This window comes from Dromiciops gliroides, chromosome 2 (assembly GCF_019393635.1).
Source record: "Dromiciops gliroides isolate mDroGli1 chromosome 2, mDroGli1.pri, whole genome shotgun sequence".
In the NCBI taxonomy this organism is placed as follows: domain Eukaryota; kingdom Metazoa; phylum Chordata; class Mammalia; order Microbiotheria; family Microbiotheriidae; genus Dromiciops; species Dromiciops gliroides.
The window spans coordinates 217,942,447-217,965,989 of record NC_057862.1 but is presented as its reverse complement, the minus strand read 5'-3'; the positions used below and the strand labels follow the sequence as shown (position 1 = coordinate 217,965,989).

At 36.5% G+C, this 23,543-nt stretch overlaps 1 protein-coding gene across 1 annotated transcript in view; it reads right to left on the bottom strand.

The window, feature by feature from the left end:
• EML5 (EMAP like 5) overlaps positions 1-23,543 on the bottom strand; it is a 240,776-nt gene that overhangs the window by 90,088 nt on the left and 127,145 nt on the right. The window contains 2 exon segments of the mRNA XM_043989871.1: positions 1,446-1,573; positions 10,781-10,892. Coding sequence (XP_043845806.1) covers positions 1,446-1,573; positions 10,781-10,892 — 240 coding nt within the window.

Here is a 23,543-nt window from a genome sequence, read left to right as displayed (position 1 = left end):
GTAGATATAGCAGATGCAGCACTTGGAGTAAACAAGACCTGAATTCAAACTGGCCTCCCTTAGTAGCTGTGTGATCCTAAGCAAATCACATAACCTCTCTTAGCCCCATCTATAAAATGGGGATGATAATATGTACTACTTCATAGGATTGTTGTGAAGATCAAATGAGATAATATTTGTAAAGAACTTTGCAAACTTTTAAGTGCTATACAAATGCTAATGATTATTTTTATTGTTTTATGTAACATGCTCATGCTATTATAGTAATTATCTCATTTCTAGCAGATCACAAATTATTTGAGCACAAAGAATATATATTATCTTTGTTTTGAAATACAATAATGCCAATCATATACGTAATGGCCTCAGTCTTTATATAGATAATATTTTATTAGTTAAAAAAAATCCTTAGTACGACAGCACAATATGAGGACCGTTAAAATAACTAAATTAACCAGAAAACATGTAAAGTTTCCATATGTAAGGGAGGTAGAACAGTATAGCAGACATAATATTCAACTGGGCATCAAAAGACCTGGGTTCAAGTTTCAATTCCAAGACAAACTTGCATGACCTTGGATAAGGCATTTTTATTTCTTAATGGAACCCAAAGGTCTCCATCATTAACACGAGGATGCCAATATATGTACCATGCACTTCACAGGATTATCATGAGGATCAAGTGTAATCATGCAGGTGCTTTTTGATCACAAATCACTAGATATATGTAAGATATCAAGATTATTACCAACAATGAAAATTAAGGGAAAAAGACTAAGTTTGTATTAAAAAACACAATCACATTTTAAGGTGGAAAACGGGACACCAGAGTTCAATGGTATATAGAAGGTTTGTATAAAAAAGATTTCCAAAATGGGTAATAACATTTTCCTTCATTTATTGCTTTTTCCATATTTTCTTATACTAAATATAGCTTGAAATATAACTTATATTCCTTAATTTTAAGTTTGAGCAGTATTTTATGTTTGTATTAATAGGGTTTTAGCAATCTATTTTAGTGAAAGAAAAGGTTATGGTTATGCGTTTCATGTAATCAGTTAAAAGTTACATAAACACAGTCAGGTTCAAAAATATGGATAAACCAAATGAAACATGAAATATGAATATAAAGTGAATGTCTTTTCTTATCAAACTTCTTTCTTCTCTTGTGATAAGAAATGCTTTAATAAAATTATCAACAACCAGTTTACTTGGCAAGGTATATCAATTCATTTGGTTATTGTATAATCTATACACTGGTCCAGACAAATAAGCATTTTTCTGATTACTTGAGTGGTCATCTTTCAGCAATGGTAATTTTCATTTCTTGAGCCATTTTCTCAGCATCCTACATAGCAGAGCCTCCAATAAATCATATCAGTATTCAAAGGAAATTATCATTTCAAAGGAATAATATGAAAAAGTATATTGAAATTTAAAATTACCTGAACCAGCAGAGTAATTGGCCCACTTTTATCTACCTCCAGTATTTCGCCATTCTTTGTGCCTACTAAGATATGACCGTGTCCTAATGATATGGCACGTATGGAAGGGTTGTCTTCTAAAAGAAGACCTGAAATGTTAAATGGAAGAATCCTAAGTAATATGTTACTTTATAAAAATACAAAATACTTTCAATTATGATATTTGAACATGACAATCTCATATGATGAGGTAGTTTTATCTTCTATTTCAAAAATTCCACTGAAGCAGCAAAATCCACAGAAGAATGTGCTGAGATCATTTTCTAACCAAGGACAACTTGGAAGGTCGGAAGGAGGGAGCTGCTGTGCTGAGACAGGAATGGAGCCCTACCCCACAGATACACTAACACAGATCTAGTCCCAGGAAGGCCTCACAAGAGAAAGAGACCCCCAGAGCCTCTGAATCAGCTGCAGTGCCAGTGTCATCTGGAAATAAGCTCTTGTGAGAGTCTTGTGAGAGGGCTGAGCCCTTGGAAGAGGGGAAATTACAGGAGTCTATGCTGGTGCTGAGGCAGAACTTGGGTTTTTCACCCCTACTGGGAACTGGGAGGTAGGCTTGAGTAGCAGTGGCCCAGGTTGGGAAAGGGCACAGGCTCATCAAAGTTGAAAACCACAGCACACAAAGTTTTGCTGTCTGGTTGATTAGCAAGTTGGCTTGGGGCTATCTACAGACCAGGGAACAGGCCAGACAAGTGAAGAACCTGCCCCTCCTTAAATCATACCACCTGAGATCCCCTGAAGCTTGGAACAGTGCAGACTGGAAACAGTGCCCCACTTTAAGGTACTAAAAGTCAAGTAAAAGAAAGGCAAGATGAGCAGAAAGAGAAAGGTGAGGACCACAGAAAGTTTCTTTAGTGACAAAGGAAGATTGAGGTGTACCTTCAGAGGAGGGTAATGTGAAATATCTTCTTGGAAAAACTGCTGACCTGGAAAATAGATCTAAGAGAGATAATTTGAAAATCATTGGAATACCTGAAAACCATGATCAAAGAAAAAGCTTAGACATCATCTTCCAATAAACTGTCAGGGAAAATTGCCCTGATATTCTAGAAGCAGAAGGTAAAATAGAAATTGAAAGAATCCACTGATCACCTCCTGAAAGAGATCCCAAAAGGAAAACTCCTATGAATATTACAGCCAAATTCCAGAGCTCTCAGGTCAAGAAGAAAATATTGCAAGCTGCCAAAAAGAAAGAATTTAAGTACTGTGGAGCCCCAGTTAGGATAGCACAAGATCTAGCAGCTTCAACATTAAAGGATCAGGGGGCATGGAATATGATATTCCATAGGGCAAAGGAATTGGGATTACAACCAAGAATCATCTGTCTAGCAAAAGTGATTATAATCTTTCAGGGGAAAAAATGGGACTTCAATTAAAAAGAGGACTTTCAGGTATTCATGATGAAAAGACCTGAACTAAATGGAAAATTTGACTTTCAAATATAAGACCCTAGAGAACCAGAAAAATTTGGCGTTAGGTGACATGCCTGGGATCATGCAGTGGGTGTCTTGTGTCTGAGGTCCCCCTGAGTCTGGGGTGGATGCTTTGTCCACTATGTCACCTAGCTGCCCCATGATGACATCTTTAGGGTAAAATTGAAGGGTGAGAGGAATGCACTGGGGGAGGAGAAAGGGGAGAGGTAGCATGGGGGTGAAATCCCACATGAAAGAAACTGTAAAGGGCTTATGGATTAGGAGAAGAGATGGGGGAGGAGCAGGACAGCAAATGAGCCTAACACTCATCAGAATTGGCTCAAGGAGGGAATAACATACACACTCAATTGGGTGGAATAATCTATCTAATCCTGCAGGAAAATAAGAGGGAGGGGCAAAAGAAGGGAAGGCAGATTGGGGGAGGGGACAGTCAGAAGCAAATTCCTTTTGAAGAGGGATAGGGTGAAAGAAGATACATAATAGAGTAAATATCATGGGGAAAGGAATAGGATGGTGAGAAATAGTTAACAATAGTAATTGTGAAAAAGAGAAAAGGGGGAAAACTGTACAAAAAATATTTATAGCAACTCTTTGTGGTGGCTAAGAATTGGAAATCAAAGGAACATCCATCAATTGGGGAATGACTGAAGAAGCTGTGGTATATGATTGTAATGAAATATTATTGTGCTATAAGAAATGACAAGCAGGATGATTCCAGAAAAACCTGGAAAGACTCATATGAACTGATGTATAGTGAAGTGAGCAGAACTAGGAGGACATTGTGCACAGTGATAGTGGTATTGTTCTATGACCAATTGTGAATGACTTAACTACTCTCAGCAATACAATGATCCAAGACAATCCCAAGGGACTAATGATGAAACATACTATCCACTCCCAAAGAAAGAAATGATATTGACTGAACACAGACTAAAAAAAAAAAATCCAACAAATTGGCTATATTCCCCTATCTTTTTTTTTTTTTTTTTTGCGAGGCAATTGGGCTTAAGTGACTTGCCCAGGGCCACATAGCCAGTAAATGTCAAGTGTCTGAAGCTGGATTTGAACTCAGGTACTCCTGAATCCAGGGCCAGTGCTCCATCCACTGCACCACCTAGCTGCCATGAGTCCCCCTCTCTTTACTCAATAAACAAATCTGAGAATGAAGCTCTACTCTCTTAATTTTTTTTTTTGCAAGGCAATGAGGGTTAAGTGACCCACTCAGGGTTCACAAAGCTAGTAAGTGTCAAGTGTCTGAGGCTGGACTTGAACTCAGGTCCTCCTGAATCCAGGGCCGGTGCTTTATCCACTGCACCACCTAGCTGCCCCCTACTCTCTTAATTTAAAAGAATCTTTTTTTACCTTTACTTAAAACGGGTTTTCTATCTTTATTATAATTTTTCTTCTTTGACATATGGTAATGTGGCATAAGACATTCTCCTCCAGTTTCACAAAAGTCACTTTGCTCATTTCTACTCATCCCTATTCTACCCCAATACCAGGCCTCATCCTTCTCTGCCTATCCCTTTTACTGTGCTGGTCAGTCCTTCTAACACTCCATCCTGAACTCACTGATCTGAAGGAAAGAAGTCTGTTTTCACTTTCTTACCTACTGCCATGGCCAGCTTGTTGCCCTACCACCATTACTCAACAACCTCTCCTCTGATGCTCTTATATTTTAATTACTGTACCCTCTTATAATTTTTGGCTTTCATCTACTGAATTCTAGGTCTATCTTTGCCTATCTTAATAACCCAGATTGATTCAGTAGCTCTGGGTTTTCTTTCAAATATTACTATTGCTAACATTTTGTCTTCATAGCTCCTTGACTTCAGAACTCCTATGATTTTATATCTCGTCTATTTCAGCTAGCCATCGATGTGGTCAAATATAAGACCTCACTATCATCCAAAACTGCTCCACAAATCCAAGACCTGTTTGAGATCAGAAACTCATCAATCATGTGAATACTCCTGATCATATCCTTCTGTAAAGCCTTCCCACCCCAGGGTTCATCCAAAGTGCTGTGCACTTTTCATAAGTCTCTTTACATTATATGAATAGAGGTTACCAAAGAAGCACAAAGGCTAACCTTTTGTTACTCCTCATTCTTATTACATGACTGCTTCAAGACTGTAAACTCTGAAGTTTCCTCTCTTATTATAATCATTTTTTATCATACTGCTTCTATTTCTTTTATCTCAAAGCTATTCTTCACTTTCACAGCAATTACTGTCACTTCTGCTTATTTCACCTCCATACTCAGACTTGACCCAATTGTCAGCTACTGAAATTATGGACTAGTCTTCACTCTTTAATTCCTTATGCCTCCCACCCCACCTTTGACCTTCTATGAATCCTGATTAATATACCTTCTCTCAATAATTCTTATCATTTCCATTCTTTACTCTTACTCATAAGCAGACAACTATATGCAGAAAATTATCAAGGTGTGTGGACCAGTTAAGTACTAAACTAGGCCTTCACTTCTATACAGTAAGTCTTTTATCAATCTTTTGAGTATCACATTTCCCCACATCTTTTGTCCTAAGCTACTTTAAAGTTTCTTAATACAAAAATCCCACTCCATTTCTTCCTCTTTTTCTCAGCAGATAACCTTGTTTCCTATTTTATCGATATCAGCATGGCACTTTGAAAAGGATGTTGGATATGGAATCAGGACCTAGGTTCAAATTCTTGCTCTGATACTTATTACTTGAATGACCTTGGAAAAGCCACCTAATTTCTCTGGTCTTTAGTATACTAATATATAAAACAAGATGGCTGACCTAGACGACTAGTAAGATCCCTTTTAGCTATAAAACGTAAGCTCCTATAATCTAATATCTTTGTCTAGCCTATCCTTTGCCACTCTCAACTCAGAAGATGACATGACTTCCTCCTAACCCATTACTTTCACCCTTGTCACTGATGCTATGCTCTTCTATCTCCTCCCAGAACTTGCTTCTTCAATCATCTCTTGCCTTTTCATTTTCTTCAGGTGCTTGCTCTTTGCTCATAGCTAGAAAAATATTCTCAAGCCTTTCCTAAGTTTAGAAAAATCTCTTGCACATTTTTTTCCTTTCCTTCATTGTCAAACTTTCAGAAAGTGTCGACATTTTTTATTTCTCCACCCATTTATTCTTCGTTTTAATTAGTATTAATTAGCTTTGTGACTTTTGGCAAGTCACTCAACTACTCTGGGTTTCAGTTCCCTCATCTGTGATAATTGAAAATGCTTTCTTTAAGATCACTAGAGACCCCTTTATCATAAAATCTAAAGGCCCCTTTTTGTCCTTAGCTTTCTTGATCCCCTCGACTGGCTTTCCAGGTATAGCGAACACTACTAGTTCTACCTCTGTGACAATTTTTTCTCTGCTTTCTTTCCTCATTCTGCACTCTTCTCCCAATCTATAAACAAGTGAAATTTTAAGGCTCTGTACTTGCTCTTTTCTTCTCTCTTCAAACTTTCTTCTTGGCAAAAATGGCAAACGACCACTTGATGTTGTTAAAAGGTTTCATGCTTCAGTTAGGGCTTGGTCTAGATCAGGAGTATCATACTCATATAGGAAGGGATGCCTGTAGTTACATACTGATGTTGCCTAGGCAGTAAGTTTGATATTTATGGTCCAGATAACATTTGAGACCCCTTCTGGTTTTAAGAGATTTTATAATCTCATCTATTCCCAAGGTTTTAATCCCTTGAAGGGAATTCTTGCATCTATATTTTTAGCCCCAATTTCTCTACAGAATTCCCATTGTATATTTCCAATTTTTTGTTCTGTATATTACTGCCTGGATATCCCATTTACACCTCAGACTCAACATGTTTAAAAACTGAATTATCATATACCATGTTACTCCTTTGCTCTACTCACTAAGTTCTATGTCCTGTCAGCACTTTCCTAGTAACTCAGACTTGACACTTGAAGGTCAATTTTAACTCTCTTTCATCCTACACATATAATCAGTGTAACAGTCCAAGATTAGAAGTTTTAGGAAAGAATAACTTGAATATAGCTCTGGATAGATATGCCTTGTTAAAAAAAGAACAAATAGGTAAAGGAATGGTGGGACATTGGATTCCATTAAGTAGGTACACACGTTTGAAGAATTGTTTTTTAAATCAGAAGAAGAAAGATGGAAAACATTTGAGTGAAGATCAGTGGGAAGAATTTGTCAAATCACCTGAATGGAAAGAGAAAATAAATGAGCAATTTGGCAAACAGATCAAACCTGATTACAAAGGCCTGAAATAATAATGATGGATTTTTCAATTAATTATACACCTTCTGAAGCTCACTCTCTGTCAAAAGTAGAGCAGTGATTAACTTGCTATCCTGCTTTAAACAAAATTTAATCCTTCAAAAACTAGTGGAAAGAACAAGGAGAAAATTCCATTGTGTCTGATTCTCACTAAAAGAGAAGAACTGCTAGATGGGGTGGAAATGATGGGCCTTTGTAACAGAGTAATATATATGTTCCAACATGCACTAAAGACTTGGGGAAAGCAGATTTCAAAGTGTACCTACCACAGGCTACAATTCTACAGGAGAAAGTCAGCTTGAGGGATAGAAAATCTCAAGCATGAAATTCTAATGACACAAAAAGAAATCATTCTGATTAGGAGGAAACATGGGAGTTATTTGAAGAGACTGAAGTAGATACATAGATAACTCACCAACCAACTCTTATTTTATTTAAAATACATGAAAGAAGCAAGGGAAGACAAAAACAAGTGTGGCACAGTACTATAAGACTAATAACAGGAGTGCTAAAACTCAACAAACTAAGGTGAGTAAACAAAAAGTGGGGTTTTTGTTTTGGGTTTTTTTTTTGTTTTTTTGTGGGACAATGTGACTTGCCCAGGGTTACACAGCTAGTAAGGGTCAAGTGTCTGAGGCCAGATTTGAACTCAAGTCCTCCTGAATCCAGGGCCAGTGCTCTATCCACTGTGCCACCTAGCTGCCCCTCAGGATCTGGTTTTTTAAAAGAGCTACACTGAGAGAAAGAAGAGTAGCCAAGGAGAGATAAGACAGTCATGGGTTCAATCATCTCCCTGTAGATAACTCTGAGACCTGTATATAGCCCTGATCTCTCTCCTGAGATCCAGTCTGCTGTCACTAGCTGTCTACTAGACATTTCAAAATGACAATATGCTGTACACACCTCAAATTCAATATGTCCTCAGTCATTCCTCACTTTCACTCATCTCATATATCCAATCAAATCTTTTCATTTTTATCTCTACATCTCTCATATAGACCCTGTTCTCTCCAATGACCCAGTCAGTCACCACCCTACTTCAGATACTAATCACCTTTCATTTGGACTACTGTAAGAAACCCCCAATTGGCTTTCCTGTTTCAAGTTTCTTGCCATTCCAAATAATCTTCCACAAAGCTGTTAAAATGTTTTTTTCTAAAGAAAAGGTTTGACCATGTAACATCTACCTCCCCCTAATACACACATAACTCAATAAAATCTGGTGACTCTCTATGGTCTCTAAGATAAATATAAACATCTGTTTGGCCTTGAAAGTTCTCCATAACCTGGCTCTATCCTGTATTTCTAGCCTTCTCATATATTATTCCCTTCCATGCCCTCCAAGATACAGCCTGCTATTCTTCAACTATGACTCTCCATCTCCCCTTTTTGTCTGTGCCTGAGGCCCCCATCCCTGGAATGTTCTCCCTCCTTAGTTCTACATCTTAGAATCCCTGATTTCTTTCAAGACTCAGCTCAAGTGTTACCTTTTGCATTAGGTTTTTCCTTATGCCCTTAGCTGCAAATGCCCTTCCCTTCAAGGTAACATTTTTATCTGCTTTATATGTTCTTATACATAATGATATAGGTGTTTAATATATATTTACATATATATATGTTTGCCCCATCAGAAAGTAAGACCCTTGAGAGTCAGGACTCTCACTTTTGACTTTGCCTTTCCACCTGGAACACAGTAGGCATTTATTGAATGCTTAATAGACTGGATGTGATAAAGATAACTGATAAAAGGGATGACAACAAAGATGTTCAATTCTTATTTTGCTTCTGTGTTTTTTTCCTTCTACAAAGGGAATATCCTTTCATCTGAAGACAAATGGCTAATAGAGAACAGATATCAAATAAAAATTAAATAATAAAAGATGAATTCAAATCACCTGACTGAGCTGAACTATCATCTCTGATACTGAAAAAATGCAAAATATATAATTACTGAGTGATTTTAAATGATCTTGAAAAGACTGCGGAGAAAAGCAAAGGTAATGCAATACTGGGAAGGAATAAGTATTACCTTGATTTTCTAAAGAAGGATATCTATAAACAATAGGCCAGTGAACTGAATTTTGATTCCTGGCAAGATGGTTACTTAACAGAATGAAAAGGAAGTGATGATCAGATGATTTCGGCAACAACCTCTCATGCCAAAGTACCTTATTTCCTTTTTGACAATATTACTAAACTGGCAAATAAGAAGAATGCTGCAGATATCATTCACACAGATTTTAGAATGGCATTTATAGTTAGGCTATTTTTGTAGATAAGATGAAGAGATATGGGCTAAATAAGAAAATTACATAACATTGGAAATAGCTGAATGGAGACAGTAAGTAGCCTGTAAGAGTACAATATAAACTTGGAAGGATATTTCTAGTGGAGTACTCCAGGGATTTGTACTTGGTCCTAAGCTACTTAATATTTTCTATTAATGAGTTGGTTGAATGCATAGATGGTATCTTTATGAAATATGCAGATGGTATAAAGTTGGGAGACCTAGCTAACATTGTGAATGACAGTCAAGATCCAAAAAGATCTTTACAGGCTAGAGCACGGGGATATATCAAGATGAAATCTAAGAGGAATGAATGAAAAATCCTACTCTTGAGTTGAAAAAAAAAGTATCTTCTCAATTAGAAGTTGGTTAGAAAGTAGTTTGAAAAAGGTATCTCGGGGAGAGGGGTTAGTGGACTGCAAATGCAATATGAGTCAACAGTGTAACATGAAAACCTAAAAAGCAGATGCAATATTAATTTTCTTTAAGAGAATCATAATTTTCAGAATCTCACAGGTGAAAGTCTCTCTGTGTTCTGCCTTGGTTAAACCACATGTGGAATAAAATATTCATTATTGAATTCAACAATTTAGGAATGACAATGATAAGCTAGAGAAAAGGGCACCAGAATAGAGAAAAGTCTTGAGTCTAAGCCATATAAGGATTTGGAAGGAAATATAGGTATTTAGTCTGAATAAAAGAAAATGAAAGAGAGAATATTATATGTCTCCACACCTGAAAAGTGATCATTTGGAACATGGATTAGACTCAGTCTGTTTGGCCTTAGATAGAAGAATTGCGAACACTTGGTAGAAGTTGTAAAAAGGCAAATTTAGGTTTGATGTCCTGAAAATCTTCCTAACAATCAGAGTTATACAAAAGTGGAACGGATTCCTTCAAGTTGTTCTGGGTTTCACCTCATTTTAGGTTTCTGAAAATGAAATTTTGTGGTTTTATATTTAAGAATTGTTCATTTCAACCTATATCTTGTAGAAGACTAAACTCATACAGAGTTATCAAACAGGCACAAAAACAACTATGTATTAAAGTGACTACTACTCCTTAAAAAGAAAGAAAAAAATTGTAAATTAACTTCTGTAATGTCATTCTTAAAATAACTATATAGAGTGTTTTAATATAAGAGCAAGGGTGAATCTAGAACCTCCATGTTCTGTCTCTTTTAAAGACAAAATATACCAATGAGAAAAACATCTGTAGCCAAAAAGTATATTGTATTCACTTTATTTGGCAATTGTCTTAATATACAGATAAGGCATTAATATCTATTAAGTAAATTAAATTTAGATCACCTTTAGATCCTGGAGCTAAAGAAGCCCTTTTGATGGCATAGGTTTTGAGGCACCTTTCAAAGGAATCATCCCAAAGAGCTACTACTCCATCCTTTCCTCCAGTTACAAAGCCCTGTAAAAATAAAAATATATAAGTTGCATGAGTTTTCAAAGCATGTGTGGATATCTATGTATAATTCTTATCTCCTTTATTAGATTATATTCTCCCTGAGAGCAAGAATTTGTCTTATTCATCTCATTTACCCTGGGACTAAGGGTATCTCGCATGTGTGCTTATTATTGAACAAATTAATTTTTTAAGATGTTTATGTATCTTATAAATATATAAACATGTTTTAAAATTCTATTGTAATATGAAAAGCACATAAGAAACATAGTAGAAATAAAAATGTAATACATTGCTATAATGCCAGAGGAAGCCAATGCTCCACAGTGAATAAGAGATGCTACATCCAGCTGTGTGTCAACACTGAAAGAGCAGGGTTCTATAATATTGAATAGGAGATCAATGAAATAAAGCATGTACTTCAAGGATCTACTATTTCCTTTGCCTGCCTCTCCTACCCTCCACTAAAGCAGATCAATCACACACCTTCAGTATCTTAGGAGACAGTCTCTATGAACATCTATAGTTGAAAAAATCATCACTTTGTGCCAACCAAGTAACAAACCTCTTTGACCTTAGGTTACTATCTCACACAACAAATAGGCAATCTATTACCAAGATGTTACTTGAAGCTTGATAGAATCTACAAGAAGTTTTGTTTCACAGACACAGCATTAAAAAACTCCACATATAATGAGGCATAAGTATAAGATACCTATTTTGCTCTCATCTTTCATAAACGATTTCTAGGAAAGATTTTACTTCCTGAGAGATTCAGGGAGGATCTTTTAGCTATCAAGGGCATATGAAAGGTAAACTTTGACAAGAGATGGAAATGGAGTTTAATCAATAGAAGAAGCCCAAGCATTATCTTTTCCTCTTTAATGAGTAGGAAAGCAAGATAAAACAATTAAATTTAAAATAACTACTTGGGAGTGTACTTGCCAAGATATACACAGGAAATACACGAATACTATGAAAAAACATTCTTTACACAAATAAAGCAAGGTCAGGAGCCAAGATGGCTAAGGAAAGGCAGTAGCTTCTCAGAACTCCCCACACGATCATGAAAAAAACCTCCAAGTAATGCTATGGGACAACTCCTGGAGCAGCAGAACCCACAGAGAGATGGCATGAGATCATTTTCCAGCCAAGGACAGCTTGGAAGGTTGGTGGCAAAGGTCTGCTATACCATGGTGGGAGTGGAGCCCAGCCCCACAGCCACACCAACAAAGATCCAGCCCCAGGCAAGCTGTGTCAGAGAAACAGACCCCTGGAGCCTCTGAATCAGTTGCAGTGGCTGTTTCTTCTAGAACTAAGCTCATGATCTGGTGAGAGGGCTGAGGTGCTGGCCGGGGGGGGGGGGGACGGGTAATTACAGGTGTACAGGTGTCATTACTGGCTCTGAGGTGGAACTAGGTTGTTTTGGCTGTTATGGGAATCAGGAAGCAATCTTGAGTGGGGGAGGGATGCAGACTTGCCAGAGCTGGCAATCACAGCAAAACAGATTTTTTGTTTCCAGTTTAAAGAGCAAGGAGGCCTAGGGTTATTTACAAACCAGAGCATAGGCCAGGAAAGTGCAGAATGTGCCTCTCCTTAAATTGTACCACCTTGGACCCCCTGAAGCTTGGGACAGTGCAGTCTAAAAGCAGTGCCATACTTTAAGAAGGACTTAAAAGTCAAGATATAGGCTAGGAAAATGAACAGACAGAAAAAAATGTGGACCATAGAAAGTTTCTTTGGTGACAAGGAAGATCAAAATACACCCCCAAAAGTAGATAACAAAGTCAAAGCCCCTACATCCAAAGCTTCCAAGAAAAATATGAATTGGTCTCAGGCCATAGAGGTGCTCAAAAAGGACTTTGAAGATAAAGAGAGGGAGAGGGAAAAGTAAGAGAGGTAAAGGAAAAAGTAGAAAGAAAAACAAATGATACATGAAAGCCATGGGGAAAAAACTCAACAGCTTGAAGAGCCAAATGGAAATGCTTTCTGAAGAAAATAATTGCTTAAGAATTAGGACTGAGGGGGCAGCTAGGTGGCAAAGTGGATAAGCACCAGCCCTGGATTCAGAAGGATGTGAGTTCAAATTCAGCCTCAGACACTTGATACTTACTAGCTGTGTGACCCTGGGCAAGTCACTTTACCCTCATTGCCCTAAAACACACACACACACACACACACACACACACACACAAATTAGGATTGAACAAATGGCAGCTAATGACTTTATGAGAAATCAAGACACAATAAAGCAAATCCAAACAAATGAAAAAAAGAGGGCAATGTGAAATATCTCCTTGGAAAAACAGCTGACGTGGAAAATAGTTCCAGGAGAGATAACTTGAAAATTACTGGACTACCTGAAAACCATGATCGAAAAAAGAGCTTAGACATCATCTTCCAAGAGATTGTCATGGAAAATTTGCCTGATATTATAGAAGCAGAAGATAAAATAGACATTGACAGAATCCACCAATCACCTCCTAAAAGAGATCCCCAAATCAAAACTTCCAGGAATGTTATAGCCAAATACCAGAGCTCCCAGGTCAAGGAGAAAATATTGCAAGCAGCCAGAAAGAAACAATTCAAGTACTGTGGAGCCACAGTCAGGATAGTTCAAGATATGGCAGCTTCTACATTAAAGGATGAGAGGGCATGGAATATGATATTCTGGAGGGCAAAGGAATTGTCATTACAACCAAAAATCACCTACCCAGCAAAACTGAGTATAATCTTTCAGGGGAAAAAATGGAACTTCAATGAAAAAGAGGATTTTCAGGCATTTGTGAAGAAAAGAACTGAACTAAATAGAAAATTTGACTTTGAAATACAAGACCCTAGAGAAGCATAAAAAGGTAAATAGGAAAAAGAAATCATGAGGGAGGTTAAAAGGTTAAACTTTTTACATTTTTCATTTACATGGAAAGATGATACTTCTAACTCATAAGAATTTTCTCAGTATTAGATCAGCTGAATGGAATATATTTAGACAGAGGGCACAGGTGTGAATTGAATATGAAGGGATGATATATGTAAAGCATTTACTTTTTGCCTATCTTTTTTTTTTGGTGGGGCAGTCAGGGTGGGGTGGGATGCCTAGAGTCGAGTAGCTGGTGAGTTTCTTGTGTCTGAGGCTGGATTTGGGCTCAGGTCCTTCTGGGCCCAGGGCTGGTGCTTTGTCCACTGTGTCACCTAGCTGCCCCATGATGACATCTTTAAAATAAAATTAAGGGGTGAGAGAATTGCACTGGGAGAAACAGAAAGGGAGAGGTGAAATGGAAGAAAGTATCTCACATAAAAGAAGCAAGAAAAAGTTAATGTTGTGGATGGAAAGATGGGGTAGGAGCAGGGGAGTGAGAGAGACTCACTCTCATCAGAATTGGCTCAAAGAGGGACTAACATACACACTCAAGTGGGTATAGTAATATATCTTGCCCTGCTGAGAAGTGGGAGGGGAAGGGGTGAAGGAAGGGAGGGCAGATTGGGGGAGGGGCGGTCAGAAGCAAAACACTTTTGACAAGGTAAAGGGTAAAAGAAGATAGAAAATAGAGTAAATATCATGGGGAGTGAATAGGATGTAGGGAAACACAGCAATAGTAGCTGGGGAAAAAATCTGAAGCAGAGGCAAGAGGAATGTAAAATGATGATGGTGGTAGTGGTGGTGGTGGTGCTTTCCTGGGCTATTGTGAAGAAAATTCTTTGTCAGGTATAAGGTACTATGTAAATGTAAGCTATTGTTGTAATAATCAACTTCATGTGTGTTTTGAAAGGAAATCTCCCTTTAAAGTACTATATAAATGTAGTTTACTATTAAAAAAAAAGATGAGCAGAATGCTATCAGAAAAACTTATAAAGACTTGCATAAGCTGATGCAAAGTGAAATGTACTGTATACAAAATAACAGCAATATTGTAAAATGATCTGCTGCGAATGACTTAGTTATTTTCAGCAACGCAATGATCTAAGACAACTCTGAAGGACTTATGAAAAATGCAATACATCTACAGAGAAATAACTGATGGTATCTGAATACAGATGTAAGTATTAAAAAAAAACAAATAAAGCAAGGTCTAAATAACTGAAGAAATATTGATTGCTCAGAGTGAGCCAATACAATAAAAGAATAATACTATCTAAATGAATTTACTTATTCAGTATCATAACAATCAAACTACCAAAAAAATTACTTCTTTACTCAGAGCGAAAAAAAATAACAAAAATCATTTAGAAGAACAAAACATCTAGAACCTCAAGGTATAAAAGAAGACCTAGCTGTACCAGATACCAATTTGTACTACAAAGCAATAAACATCAAAACAATATGGCACTACATGAGAAACACAGAGATTGGTTTATCAGTGGAACATATTGGGAAAAAGATGTAGAAGCAAATAAGCATGATAGCCTAGTGATATACAAATATCTCACATGCTATTCCAAGATAAGCTCCATGAATTAAACATAAAGGGTGATATATTAAACAAATTAGAAGAGTAAGGAAGAAATTCATGACCAAAGAAATGGGGAAGATGACAGGACATAAAACAGACAATTCTGGTGACATACAATTAAAAAGTTTTTGTGTGAACAAAACCAATGTTACTAAAACTAGAAAAGAAGCAGGTATAAAAATATTTGCAGCACCTTTCTCTGACAAAGGTCTCATCTCAAGGATATATAACTATTAAAATTCAGAAAAATAAGAATCATTCTCCAATTGATAAAATTTTAAAATATTTTATTTCCCCCAATTTCATGTAAAACAAATATTAAACATTTAATATTTTTAAAATTCTTTTTAAAAATTTTGAGGGCTGAGGGGCATCTAGGTGGCGCAGTGGATAGAGCACCGGCCCTGGAATCAGGAGTACCTGAGTTCAAATCCAGCCTCAGACACTTAACACTTACTAGCTGTGTGACCCTGGGCAAGTCACTTAACCCCAATTGCCTCACTTAAAAAAAATTTTTTTGAGGGCTGAATTCTCTCCTTCCCTTCTTCCCTCTCCTCATTGTTCCCTGGGAAGGTGAGCAATTTGATATAGGTTATATATCTGCAATCATGCAAAACTTATTTCTGTATTAGTCATGTTGGGATAGACCAAAAAATAACCTATAAAAATAAAGTGAAAAATAGTATGCTTCAATTTGCATTGACTCTGTCAGTTCTTTCTCTCAAAATGGATAGCATTTTTCATCATGAGTCCTTAGGAATTGTCTTGGATCACTGTATTGCTGAGAATAGCTAAGTCATTCACAGATGATATTTAGACTAGATTGCTGTCACTGTGTGCAATGTTTTTCTGGTTCTGCTTGCTTTATTCTGCATTAGTTCATTTAAGTCTCTCCAGGTTTTTTTGAAATCCTTGTCATTATTATAGCATAATAATATTCTATTACAATCATATACCATCACTTATTCAGCCATTCCCTAATTAATGTCATCCCTTCAATTTCCAATTCTTTGCTACCACCAAAAGAGCTGTTATAAATATTTTTGTACAAATAGGTCCTTTCCCCTCCATTTTATCTCTGTGGGATACAGACCAAGTAGTAGTACTACTGGGTTAAGGGGTATGCACAGTTTTATAGCCCTTTGGGCATAGTTCCAAACTGCTTTACAAAATGGTTGGATCAATTCACAACTTCACCAACAATACATTAGTGTCTCAATTTTCCTACATTTCCTTAAACATTTATCATTTTCCTCTTCTGTTATATTAGCCAATCTGACAGGTGTGAGGTGGTACCTCAGAGTTGTTTAAATTTGCATTTCTCTTATCAAAAGTTATTTAGAACACTTCTTAATATGTCTATAGATAGCTTTGATTCTTCACCTGAAAACTGCCTGTTCATATTTAACCATTTATCAATTGGGGAATGGTTTTTATTCTTATAAATTTGACTCAGTTCTCTATATATTTGAAAAATGAAGCCTTTATCAGAGACACTTACTGTAAAAATTCTTTCCCAGCTTTCTGCTTTCCTTCTCATCTTGGTTGTATCATTTTCCTTTGTGTAAAACCTTTTGAGTTTAATATAATCAAAACTATTCATTTTACATGTCATAATGCCATCTACCTCATGTTTGGTCATAAATTCCTCCTTTATCCATAGCTCTCACAGGTAAAACTATTCGATGCTTCCCTAATCTGCCCATGGTATCACCCTTTTATGTTTAAATCATGTGCCTGTTTTGACATATCTTAATATACAGTGTGAGATGTTGATCTATAACTAGTTTCTGCCAAACTGTTTTCTAGTTTCCCTAGCAGTTTTTGTCAAATAGTGAGTTCTTTTCCCAAAAAGCTTGGATCTTCAGGTTTATCAAACACTGGATTACTATAGTCATTTATTAATCTCATTGCTAGTATTATATTTAAAATTTTTGCAACAATATTCATTAGGTAAATTCGTCTATAGTTTTCATTCTGTTTTGGCTCTTCTTGGTTCAGGTATCAGCACTATATGTCCTAAAAGGAATTTGGTAGGACTCTTTCTTTGCCTATTTCCCCAGTTTATATAGTATTGGAATTAATTATTCTTTAAATGTTTGGCAAAATTCACTTGTGAATACATCTGGCTCTGAAGAATTTTTCTGAGGAAGTTCATTGATAGCTTGTTCAATTTCTTCTTCTAAGGTGCTGTCCAAGTATTCTATTTCCTCTTCTGCTAATCTAGGCAATTTATATTGTTGTAAATATTCATTCATTTTGCTTAGATTGGCATACTGCCATATAATTGAGCAAAACAGCTCCTAATAATCACTTTAATTTCCTCTTCACTGATGGCTTCACCCTTTTCATTTTCTATATTGCTAATTTGGTTTCCTTTTTTTTAATCAAATGGACCAATGGTTTATCTATTTTATTGATTTTTTTCATAAAACCAGCTCCTAATTCTATTAGTTCAATACTTTTCTTATTTTCACTTTTATTGATCTCTCCTTTGATTTTCAGGATTTCTAATTTAGTATTTAACTGGTAACTTTTAATTCGTTCTTTTTCTAATTTTTTTTAGGTGCATGTCCAATTCATTGATCTGCTCTTTTTATTGATGTAAACATTTAGAGATATAAAATTTTCCTGAAGTACTCCTTTGTCTGCATCCCCTAAATTTTAATATGATGTCCCATTTTTGCCATTCTCTTTGATGAAATTATTGTTTCTATGATTTGTTCTTTGATCCACTCATTCTTTAGGATTAGATTTAGTTTCCAATTAATATTTAATTTTTTTTCACAGCCCTTTATTGAATTTTTGTTGTATTATAATCTGAAAAAGATGCACTTAATATTTCTGCTTTTTTGCATTTGGTTGTAAAGTTTTTATGCCCTAATATATGGTCAGGTTGTTGCCATATACTGCTGAGAAAAATGTATATTCCTTTCTATTCTCATTCTATTTTCACCAGAAGTCTAACATGTCTAACATTTAAAATTTTTTATTTACCTCCTTAATTTCTTTCTTGTTTATTTTTGGTTAGATTTATCTAGTTTTGAAAAGGGAAAGTTCAGGTCCCTCACTGGTAATAGCTTTTGTTTTGTTTTTGTGGGGTTTTTTGCAGGGCAATGAGGGTTAAGTGACTTGCCCAGGGTCACACAGCTAGTAAGTGTCAATTGTCTGAGGTTGGATTTGAACTCAGATCCTCCTGAATCCAGGGCTAGTGCTTTATCCATTATGCCAACTAGCTGCCCCTACTAGAAATAGTTTTACTATTTCCTTCTGTAATTCATTTAATACCTTTACAAATCCGGATGTATATATGGTTAGTATTAATATTACTTCATTATCTATAGTACCTTTTAGCAAGATGTACTTTCCTTCCTTATCTCTTTTAATTAGATCTATTTTTGCTTTTCCTTTGTCTGAGATAATTGCTACCCCTGCTTTTTTGACATTAGCTGAAGCATAATGTATTTTGCTCCAACCTTTTACCTTTATTCTGCGTGTATCTCTCTGTTTCAAATGTGTTTCTTGTAAACAAAATATTGTAGGATTCTGATTTTTAATCTACTCTGCTATTCGCTTCAGTTTTATGGGAGAGTTCATCCCATTCACAGTTAAAATTAACTGTTTATTTCCCTCCATCTTCTTTTCCCCTTTGTTTGTACTCTTTTTTCCCTTCTTTCACCCTATTCAACTTGACCAGTTTTGCTTCTGACCACTGCCTCCCTCAATCTGCCCTCCCTTTTATCAGCTGCTCTTCTCTTTCTCGCCCCTTTTACTCCCACTTGTGCCCTCCTTTCTATCAATACTACCCTTTTTCCCCTTCCCCTTTTGTTTCCTTAAAGAGTAAGATAAGTTTCTTTATACAAATGGGAGTGTATTTTATTCCCTCCCTGAACCAAATCTGATGAGAGTAAAGTTGCAACAATGCCCACCCCTCCCTTCTTTCCCTCTGTTGTAATGGGTTCTTTTTGTGCCTATTCATATGATATAATTAACCCCATTCCACCTCCCCCTAGTTTTCTTTTATTCTGCCCCTTAAGTTTCTTTATATCATCACATAAAAGTTGATTTAATAACAATATCTTAACAGAGATACAGATCTCAAGAGTTAAAAGTATTATTCTCCCTCATATGGAGGCAAGCAGTTTAACATTATTGAAGAACTCCTCCCCCCCCCCCCCCGTTTACCTCTTTATATTTCTCTAGAGTCTTATATTTGTAGATCAAATTTTCTGTTCTAGTCTTTTTCTCAGGAACCCTTGGAAGTCCCCTAGTTCATTGAGTGTCCATCTTTTCCTCTGAAAGAGAATGATCAGTTTTGCTGGGTAGTTGATCATGGGTTGTAATCCAGGCTCCTTTGCCTTCCTGTATATCATATTCGAAGCCCTGTGATCCTTTAATGTTGAAGCTGCCAGGTCCTGTGCAATCCTGACTGTGGTTCCATGGTATTTAAATGGTTTCTTTCTGGCTGTTTGGAATATTTTCTCCTTTACCTGATAATTCTAGAGTCTGGCTACAATACTCCTTGAAGTGTTCCTTTTGGGGTCTCTTTCAGAAGGTGATCGGTAGAATCTTTCAATGATGATTTTATCATATGATTCTACAATTTCAGGGCAGTTCTCCTTAATAATTTCCTGGAATATAGTGTCTAGACTCTTTTCTTAATCATGACTTTTAGGTAGTCCAATAATTCTCAGATTATCTCTCCTGGATCTGTTTTCCAGGTCAGTTGTTTTTCCAATGAGGTATTTCAATTTTAATTTTTAAGGCCTTATTTTCCACAGTGAGCTTTTGCACTTCTTTTTCCATTTGGCCAATTTTTTCTCTCATTTGGCCAATTGTATTTTTTAAGGAATTGTTTTCCTCGGTCATTTTTTGTGCTTCTTTTTGCAGTGCAACCCTCATTTCTCTCATTTCTTTTTCCAATTTTTCTTCTACCTCTCATTTTTTTTCTTTTCTTTTTTAAAATTTTTTTTGGTCGGGCTATGGGGGTTAAGTTACTTGCCCAGGGTCACACAGCTAGTAAGTGTTAAGTGTCTGAGGCTGGATTTGAACTCAGGTACTCCTGACTACAGGGCCAGTGCTCTATCCACTGCGCCACCTAGCTGCCCCTCTCTCATGTGGTTTTTAAAAGCCTTTTTGAGTTCTTCAAAGAAGGCTTTTTGGTCTTGAGACAAGATCATCTTCCCTCTTGAGTCTTCACTTGTGGGTGTTTTGACCAACTCATCTGAATTTGAGTTTTGGTCTTCCCTTTCACCATAGAAGTTGTCAATGGTAAGGGTACTTTTTTGTTTCTTGCTCATGTTGTAGGCTATTTTTAAACTTATAAAGTTGAAGTCTGCTCCTGGGGCACAGGGTACACAGTTGCAAGCTTCTTACTGCTCTCAGCTGCCCCACTCTCAGCTGTGTCGAGTTGCAACAGTGTTGAGATGCCCACTGAGCTGAGCTTTGCTGAGGTGAGCTGCCAGCTGAGACGAGTAGTGCTGAGCCACCCTCCCCTTTTACCCAGGTGAGACAGACATTTTCAGAAGTCTTCTAAATGATCTCAAGTAGCAGGATTTTCTCTCTCTTTTTGTAGGTTCTGTAGTTCCAGAATCTGTTTAGAGGCTTGATTTAATGTTGTTTTTGAGGGAAATAAGGGAAAGCTCAGGAAAGTTCCTAGCTTCTCTCTGCCATCTTGGCTCCCAATAATTCTTAAATTATCTCTACTTGATCTATTTTCTGTGTCAGTTGTTTTTCCAGTGAAGTATTTAACATTTTCTTTTATTTTTTTTCATTCTTTTGATTTGTTTTAATGTTATCTGATATCTCATGGTCACTAGCTTCCACTTGCCCAGTTCTAATTTTTGAGGAAATATTTTATTCAGTAAGCTTTTGTATCTCCTTTTCCACTTCTCAAATACTACTTTTTTCTTCAATAATTCTGTACATCTTTTCCCATTTTTTGTGCTTCCTTTACTGCTGACTCTTTTCTCATGATACTTTTGCATCACTCTCATTTATTTTTCCAATTTTTCTTCTACCTCTATTATCTGATTTTTAAAATCCTTTTTGAGCTTTTAGAAGTTCTTTTGGCCTAACACCAATTTACATTTTTCTCTGAGGATTCACATGTAGTTGTTGACACTGTTATCCTCTTCTGAGTTTGTGTTTTGATCTTCCTTGTCATCAAATTAACTTTCTATGGGCAGGTTCTTTTTTGTTGTTTGCTCATTTTCCCAGCCCATTTATTGACTTTTAATTTTATGTTAAAGTTCAGTTCTGTTCCTGGGGTTGAAGGGGCACTGTCCCAAGCTTTAGGTTTTTCATGCTGCTGTTTTCAAAGCTAATTCTAGGGACCTGTAAGTTTTTGGTTCTTCCAAGGTAGTATGACCTAAGAAGAGGTGTGGTCACTGCTCTCCTGGACTGTGCTCTGGACTGTGAGTGACCATAAGCCCTCTTTTCCATGCTGGACCTGTGACTAGGATCCCTGCTTCTCTGAGTTCCTATGCTCTAGTGGCTAGTAATGCTCCTCTTCAGCTTGGGACTGTGACCCAAGTCTCTGAGCTGAATCCACACTCAGCAATGCAACAGAGTTCTGCACCCAGTGCCAAGAAAGTTTCCCTTGTAATCTCCTTCTGGCCAACTGTCCAGCCTCCTTAGTCTGTCGGCTGAGAGCTCCAGGAGTAGCTGTTGCTGATTCAATTGCCATCAAGGCCTTCACTGACTTACTCAGGAGCACAGGACCTTGCTGCTACTGCCTTGCATAGGCTGCCTGTGCTGGACTGTGCTCCACTCTCACCTCAGTGAGACAGACTTTTCCTGTCAACCTTCTAAGTTGTCTTGGGCTGGAAAATTATTTCACTCTATCCTTTCGTTGGTTTTGCTGCTCCAGGACTCATTTTGTTATGTTAAAGTTGTTTGTGGGGGCATTTGCAAGAGCTCAGGTGAGTTACTGCCTTCTTCTTCCATCTTAGCTCTACCCTCTCCAACCCATAAATTGTTGAAAGATATAAAGAGGCATTTTTCAGAGGAAGAAATTCAAGGTACCATATTCATATCCATATGAAAATGCTCTAAATTATCAATAATTAGAGAAATTCAAATTAATATAATAATGAATCAATAAACAAACATTTATTAAGTGCCTACTAAGTGTCAGGGAATATGCTAAACACTGGGGATATAAAAGAAAGGTAAAAAATAGACTTAATTTCATGGAGCTTACAGTGTGATGGGAAAGACAATATGAAAATAAGAATAAAATATATACAAGAAAATTAGAGATAACTAACAAAGGAAAGACATAAAGGAATGACAAAAAGTTTCTTGTATTAAGTAGGGTTTTACCTGAGACTTAAAGAAATCCCAGGAAGTTAGAAGGCCAGATCAGCAAAGTAGACAAAAAAAGAAAAATGAAAAATGCTAGATGGGCTCTGGGAAACCAGGACATTACTGCACTTTTGGTAGAACTATTAAATGGTCCACCCATTTTGGAAAGCAATATGGAACTATGCTCCCCAGTTTATTAAACTGTACATATCCCTTACCCTGTATATACAATTAGATCTTTTCTGCAAAGAAATAAGAGGGGGGAAAAGGATCCAATATATACAAACATTTATTAACAGGTGTGTGTGTGGGGGGGTAATAAAAAGCTAGAAACTGAGCAACTGCCCACTAAATTGAGGAATGGCTATTGAATTTATGGGATATGAATGTGATGGAATACTATTATGCTATAAGAAAAGATAAATGGAATGGTATCAGAGAAACCTGAGAAGACTTACAATAACTTATACAAAGTGAAGTGAGAAGAAACAGGAGAAAAATGTATATAATAACAACATCACTTAGATTTTAGAACTCTAATCAATGCAGGGGCCAACAATGATTCCAGAGAAATCATGACAAATCATTATATCCATCTCCTGACAGAGAGGTGATAACCTTAGAGTGATAATTATGACTTTTTTGTTGTTAAAGACAGGACCAATGGAGAATTGTTTTCCTTAACTAGACAATTTTATAAAGTGGTTTTATTTTTCTTTCTTTCTTAAAATGTGTGGGAAGATGAGAGAAAAGATATGTTTTTGTTGAATTTTTTAAATTAAAAATTAATTTTAAAAAACAAAGCATCAGGGAAGAAATTAAAACAAAGGAATAAACTATAAGCCATTCTATTTATTTTAATTACTTAACCGCTTTCCTAACTTAATCCCACTTTGAT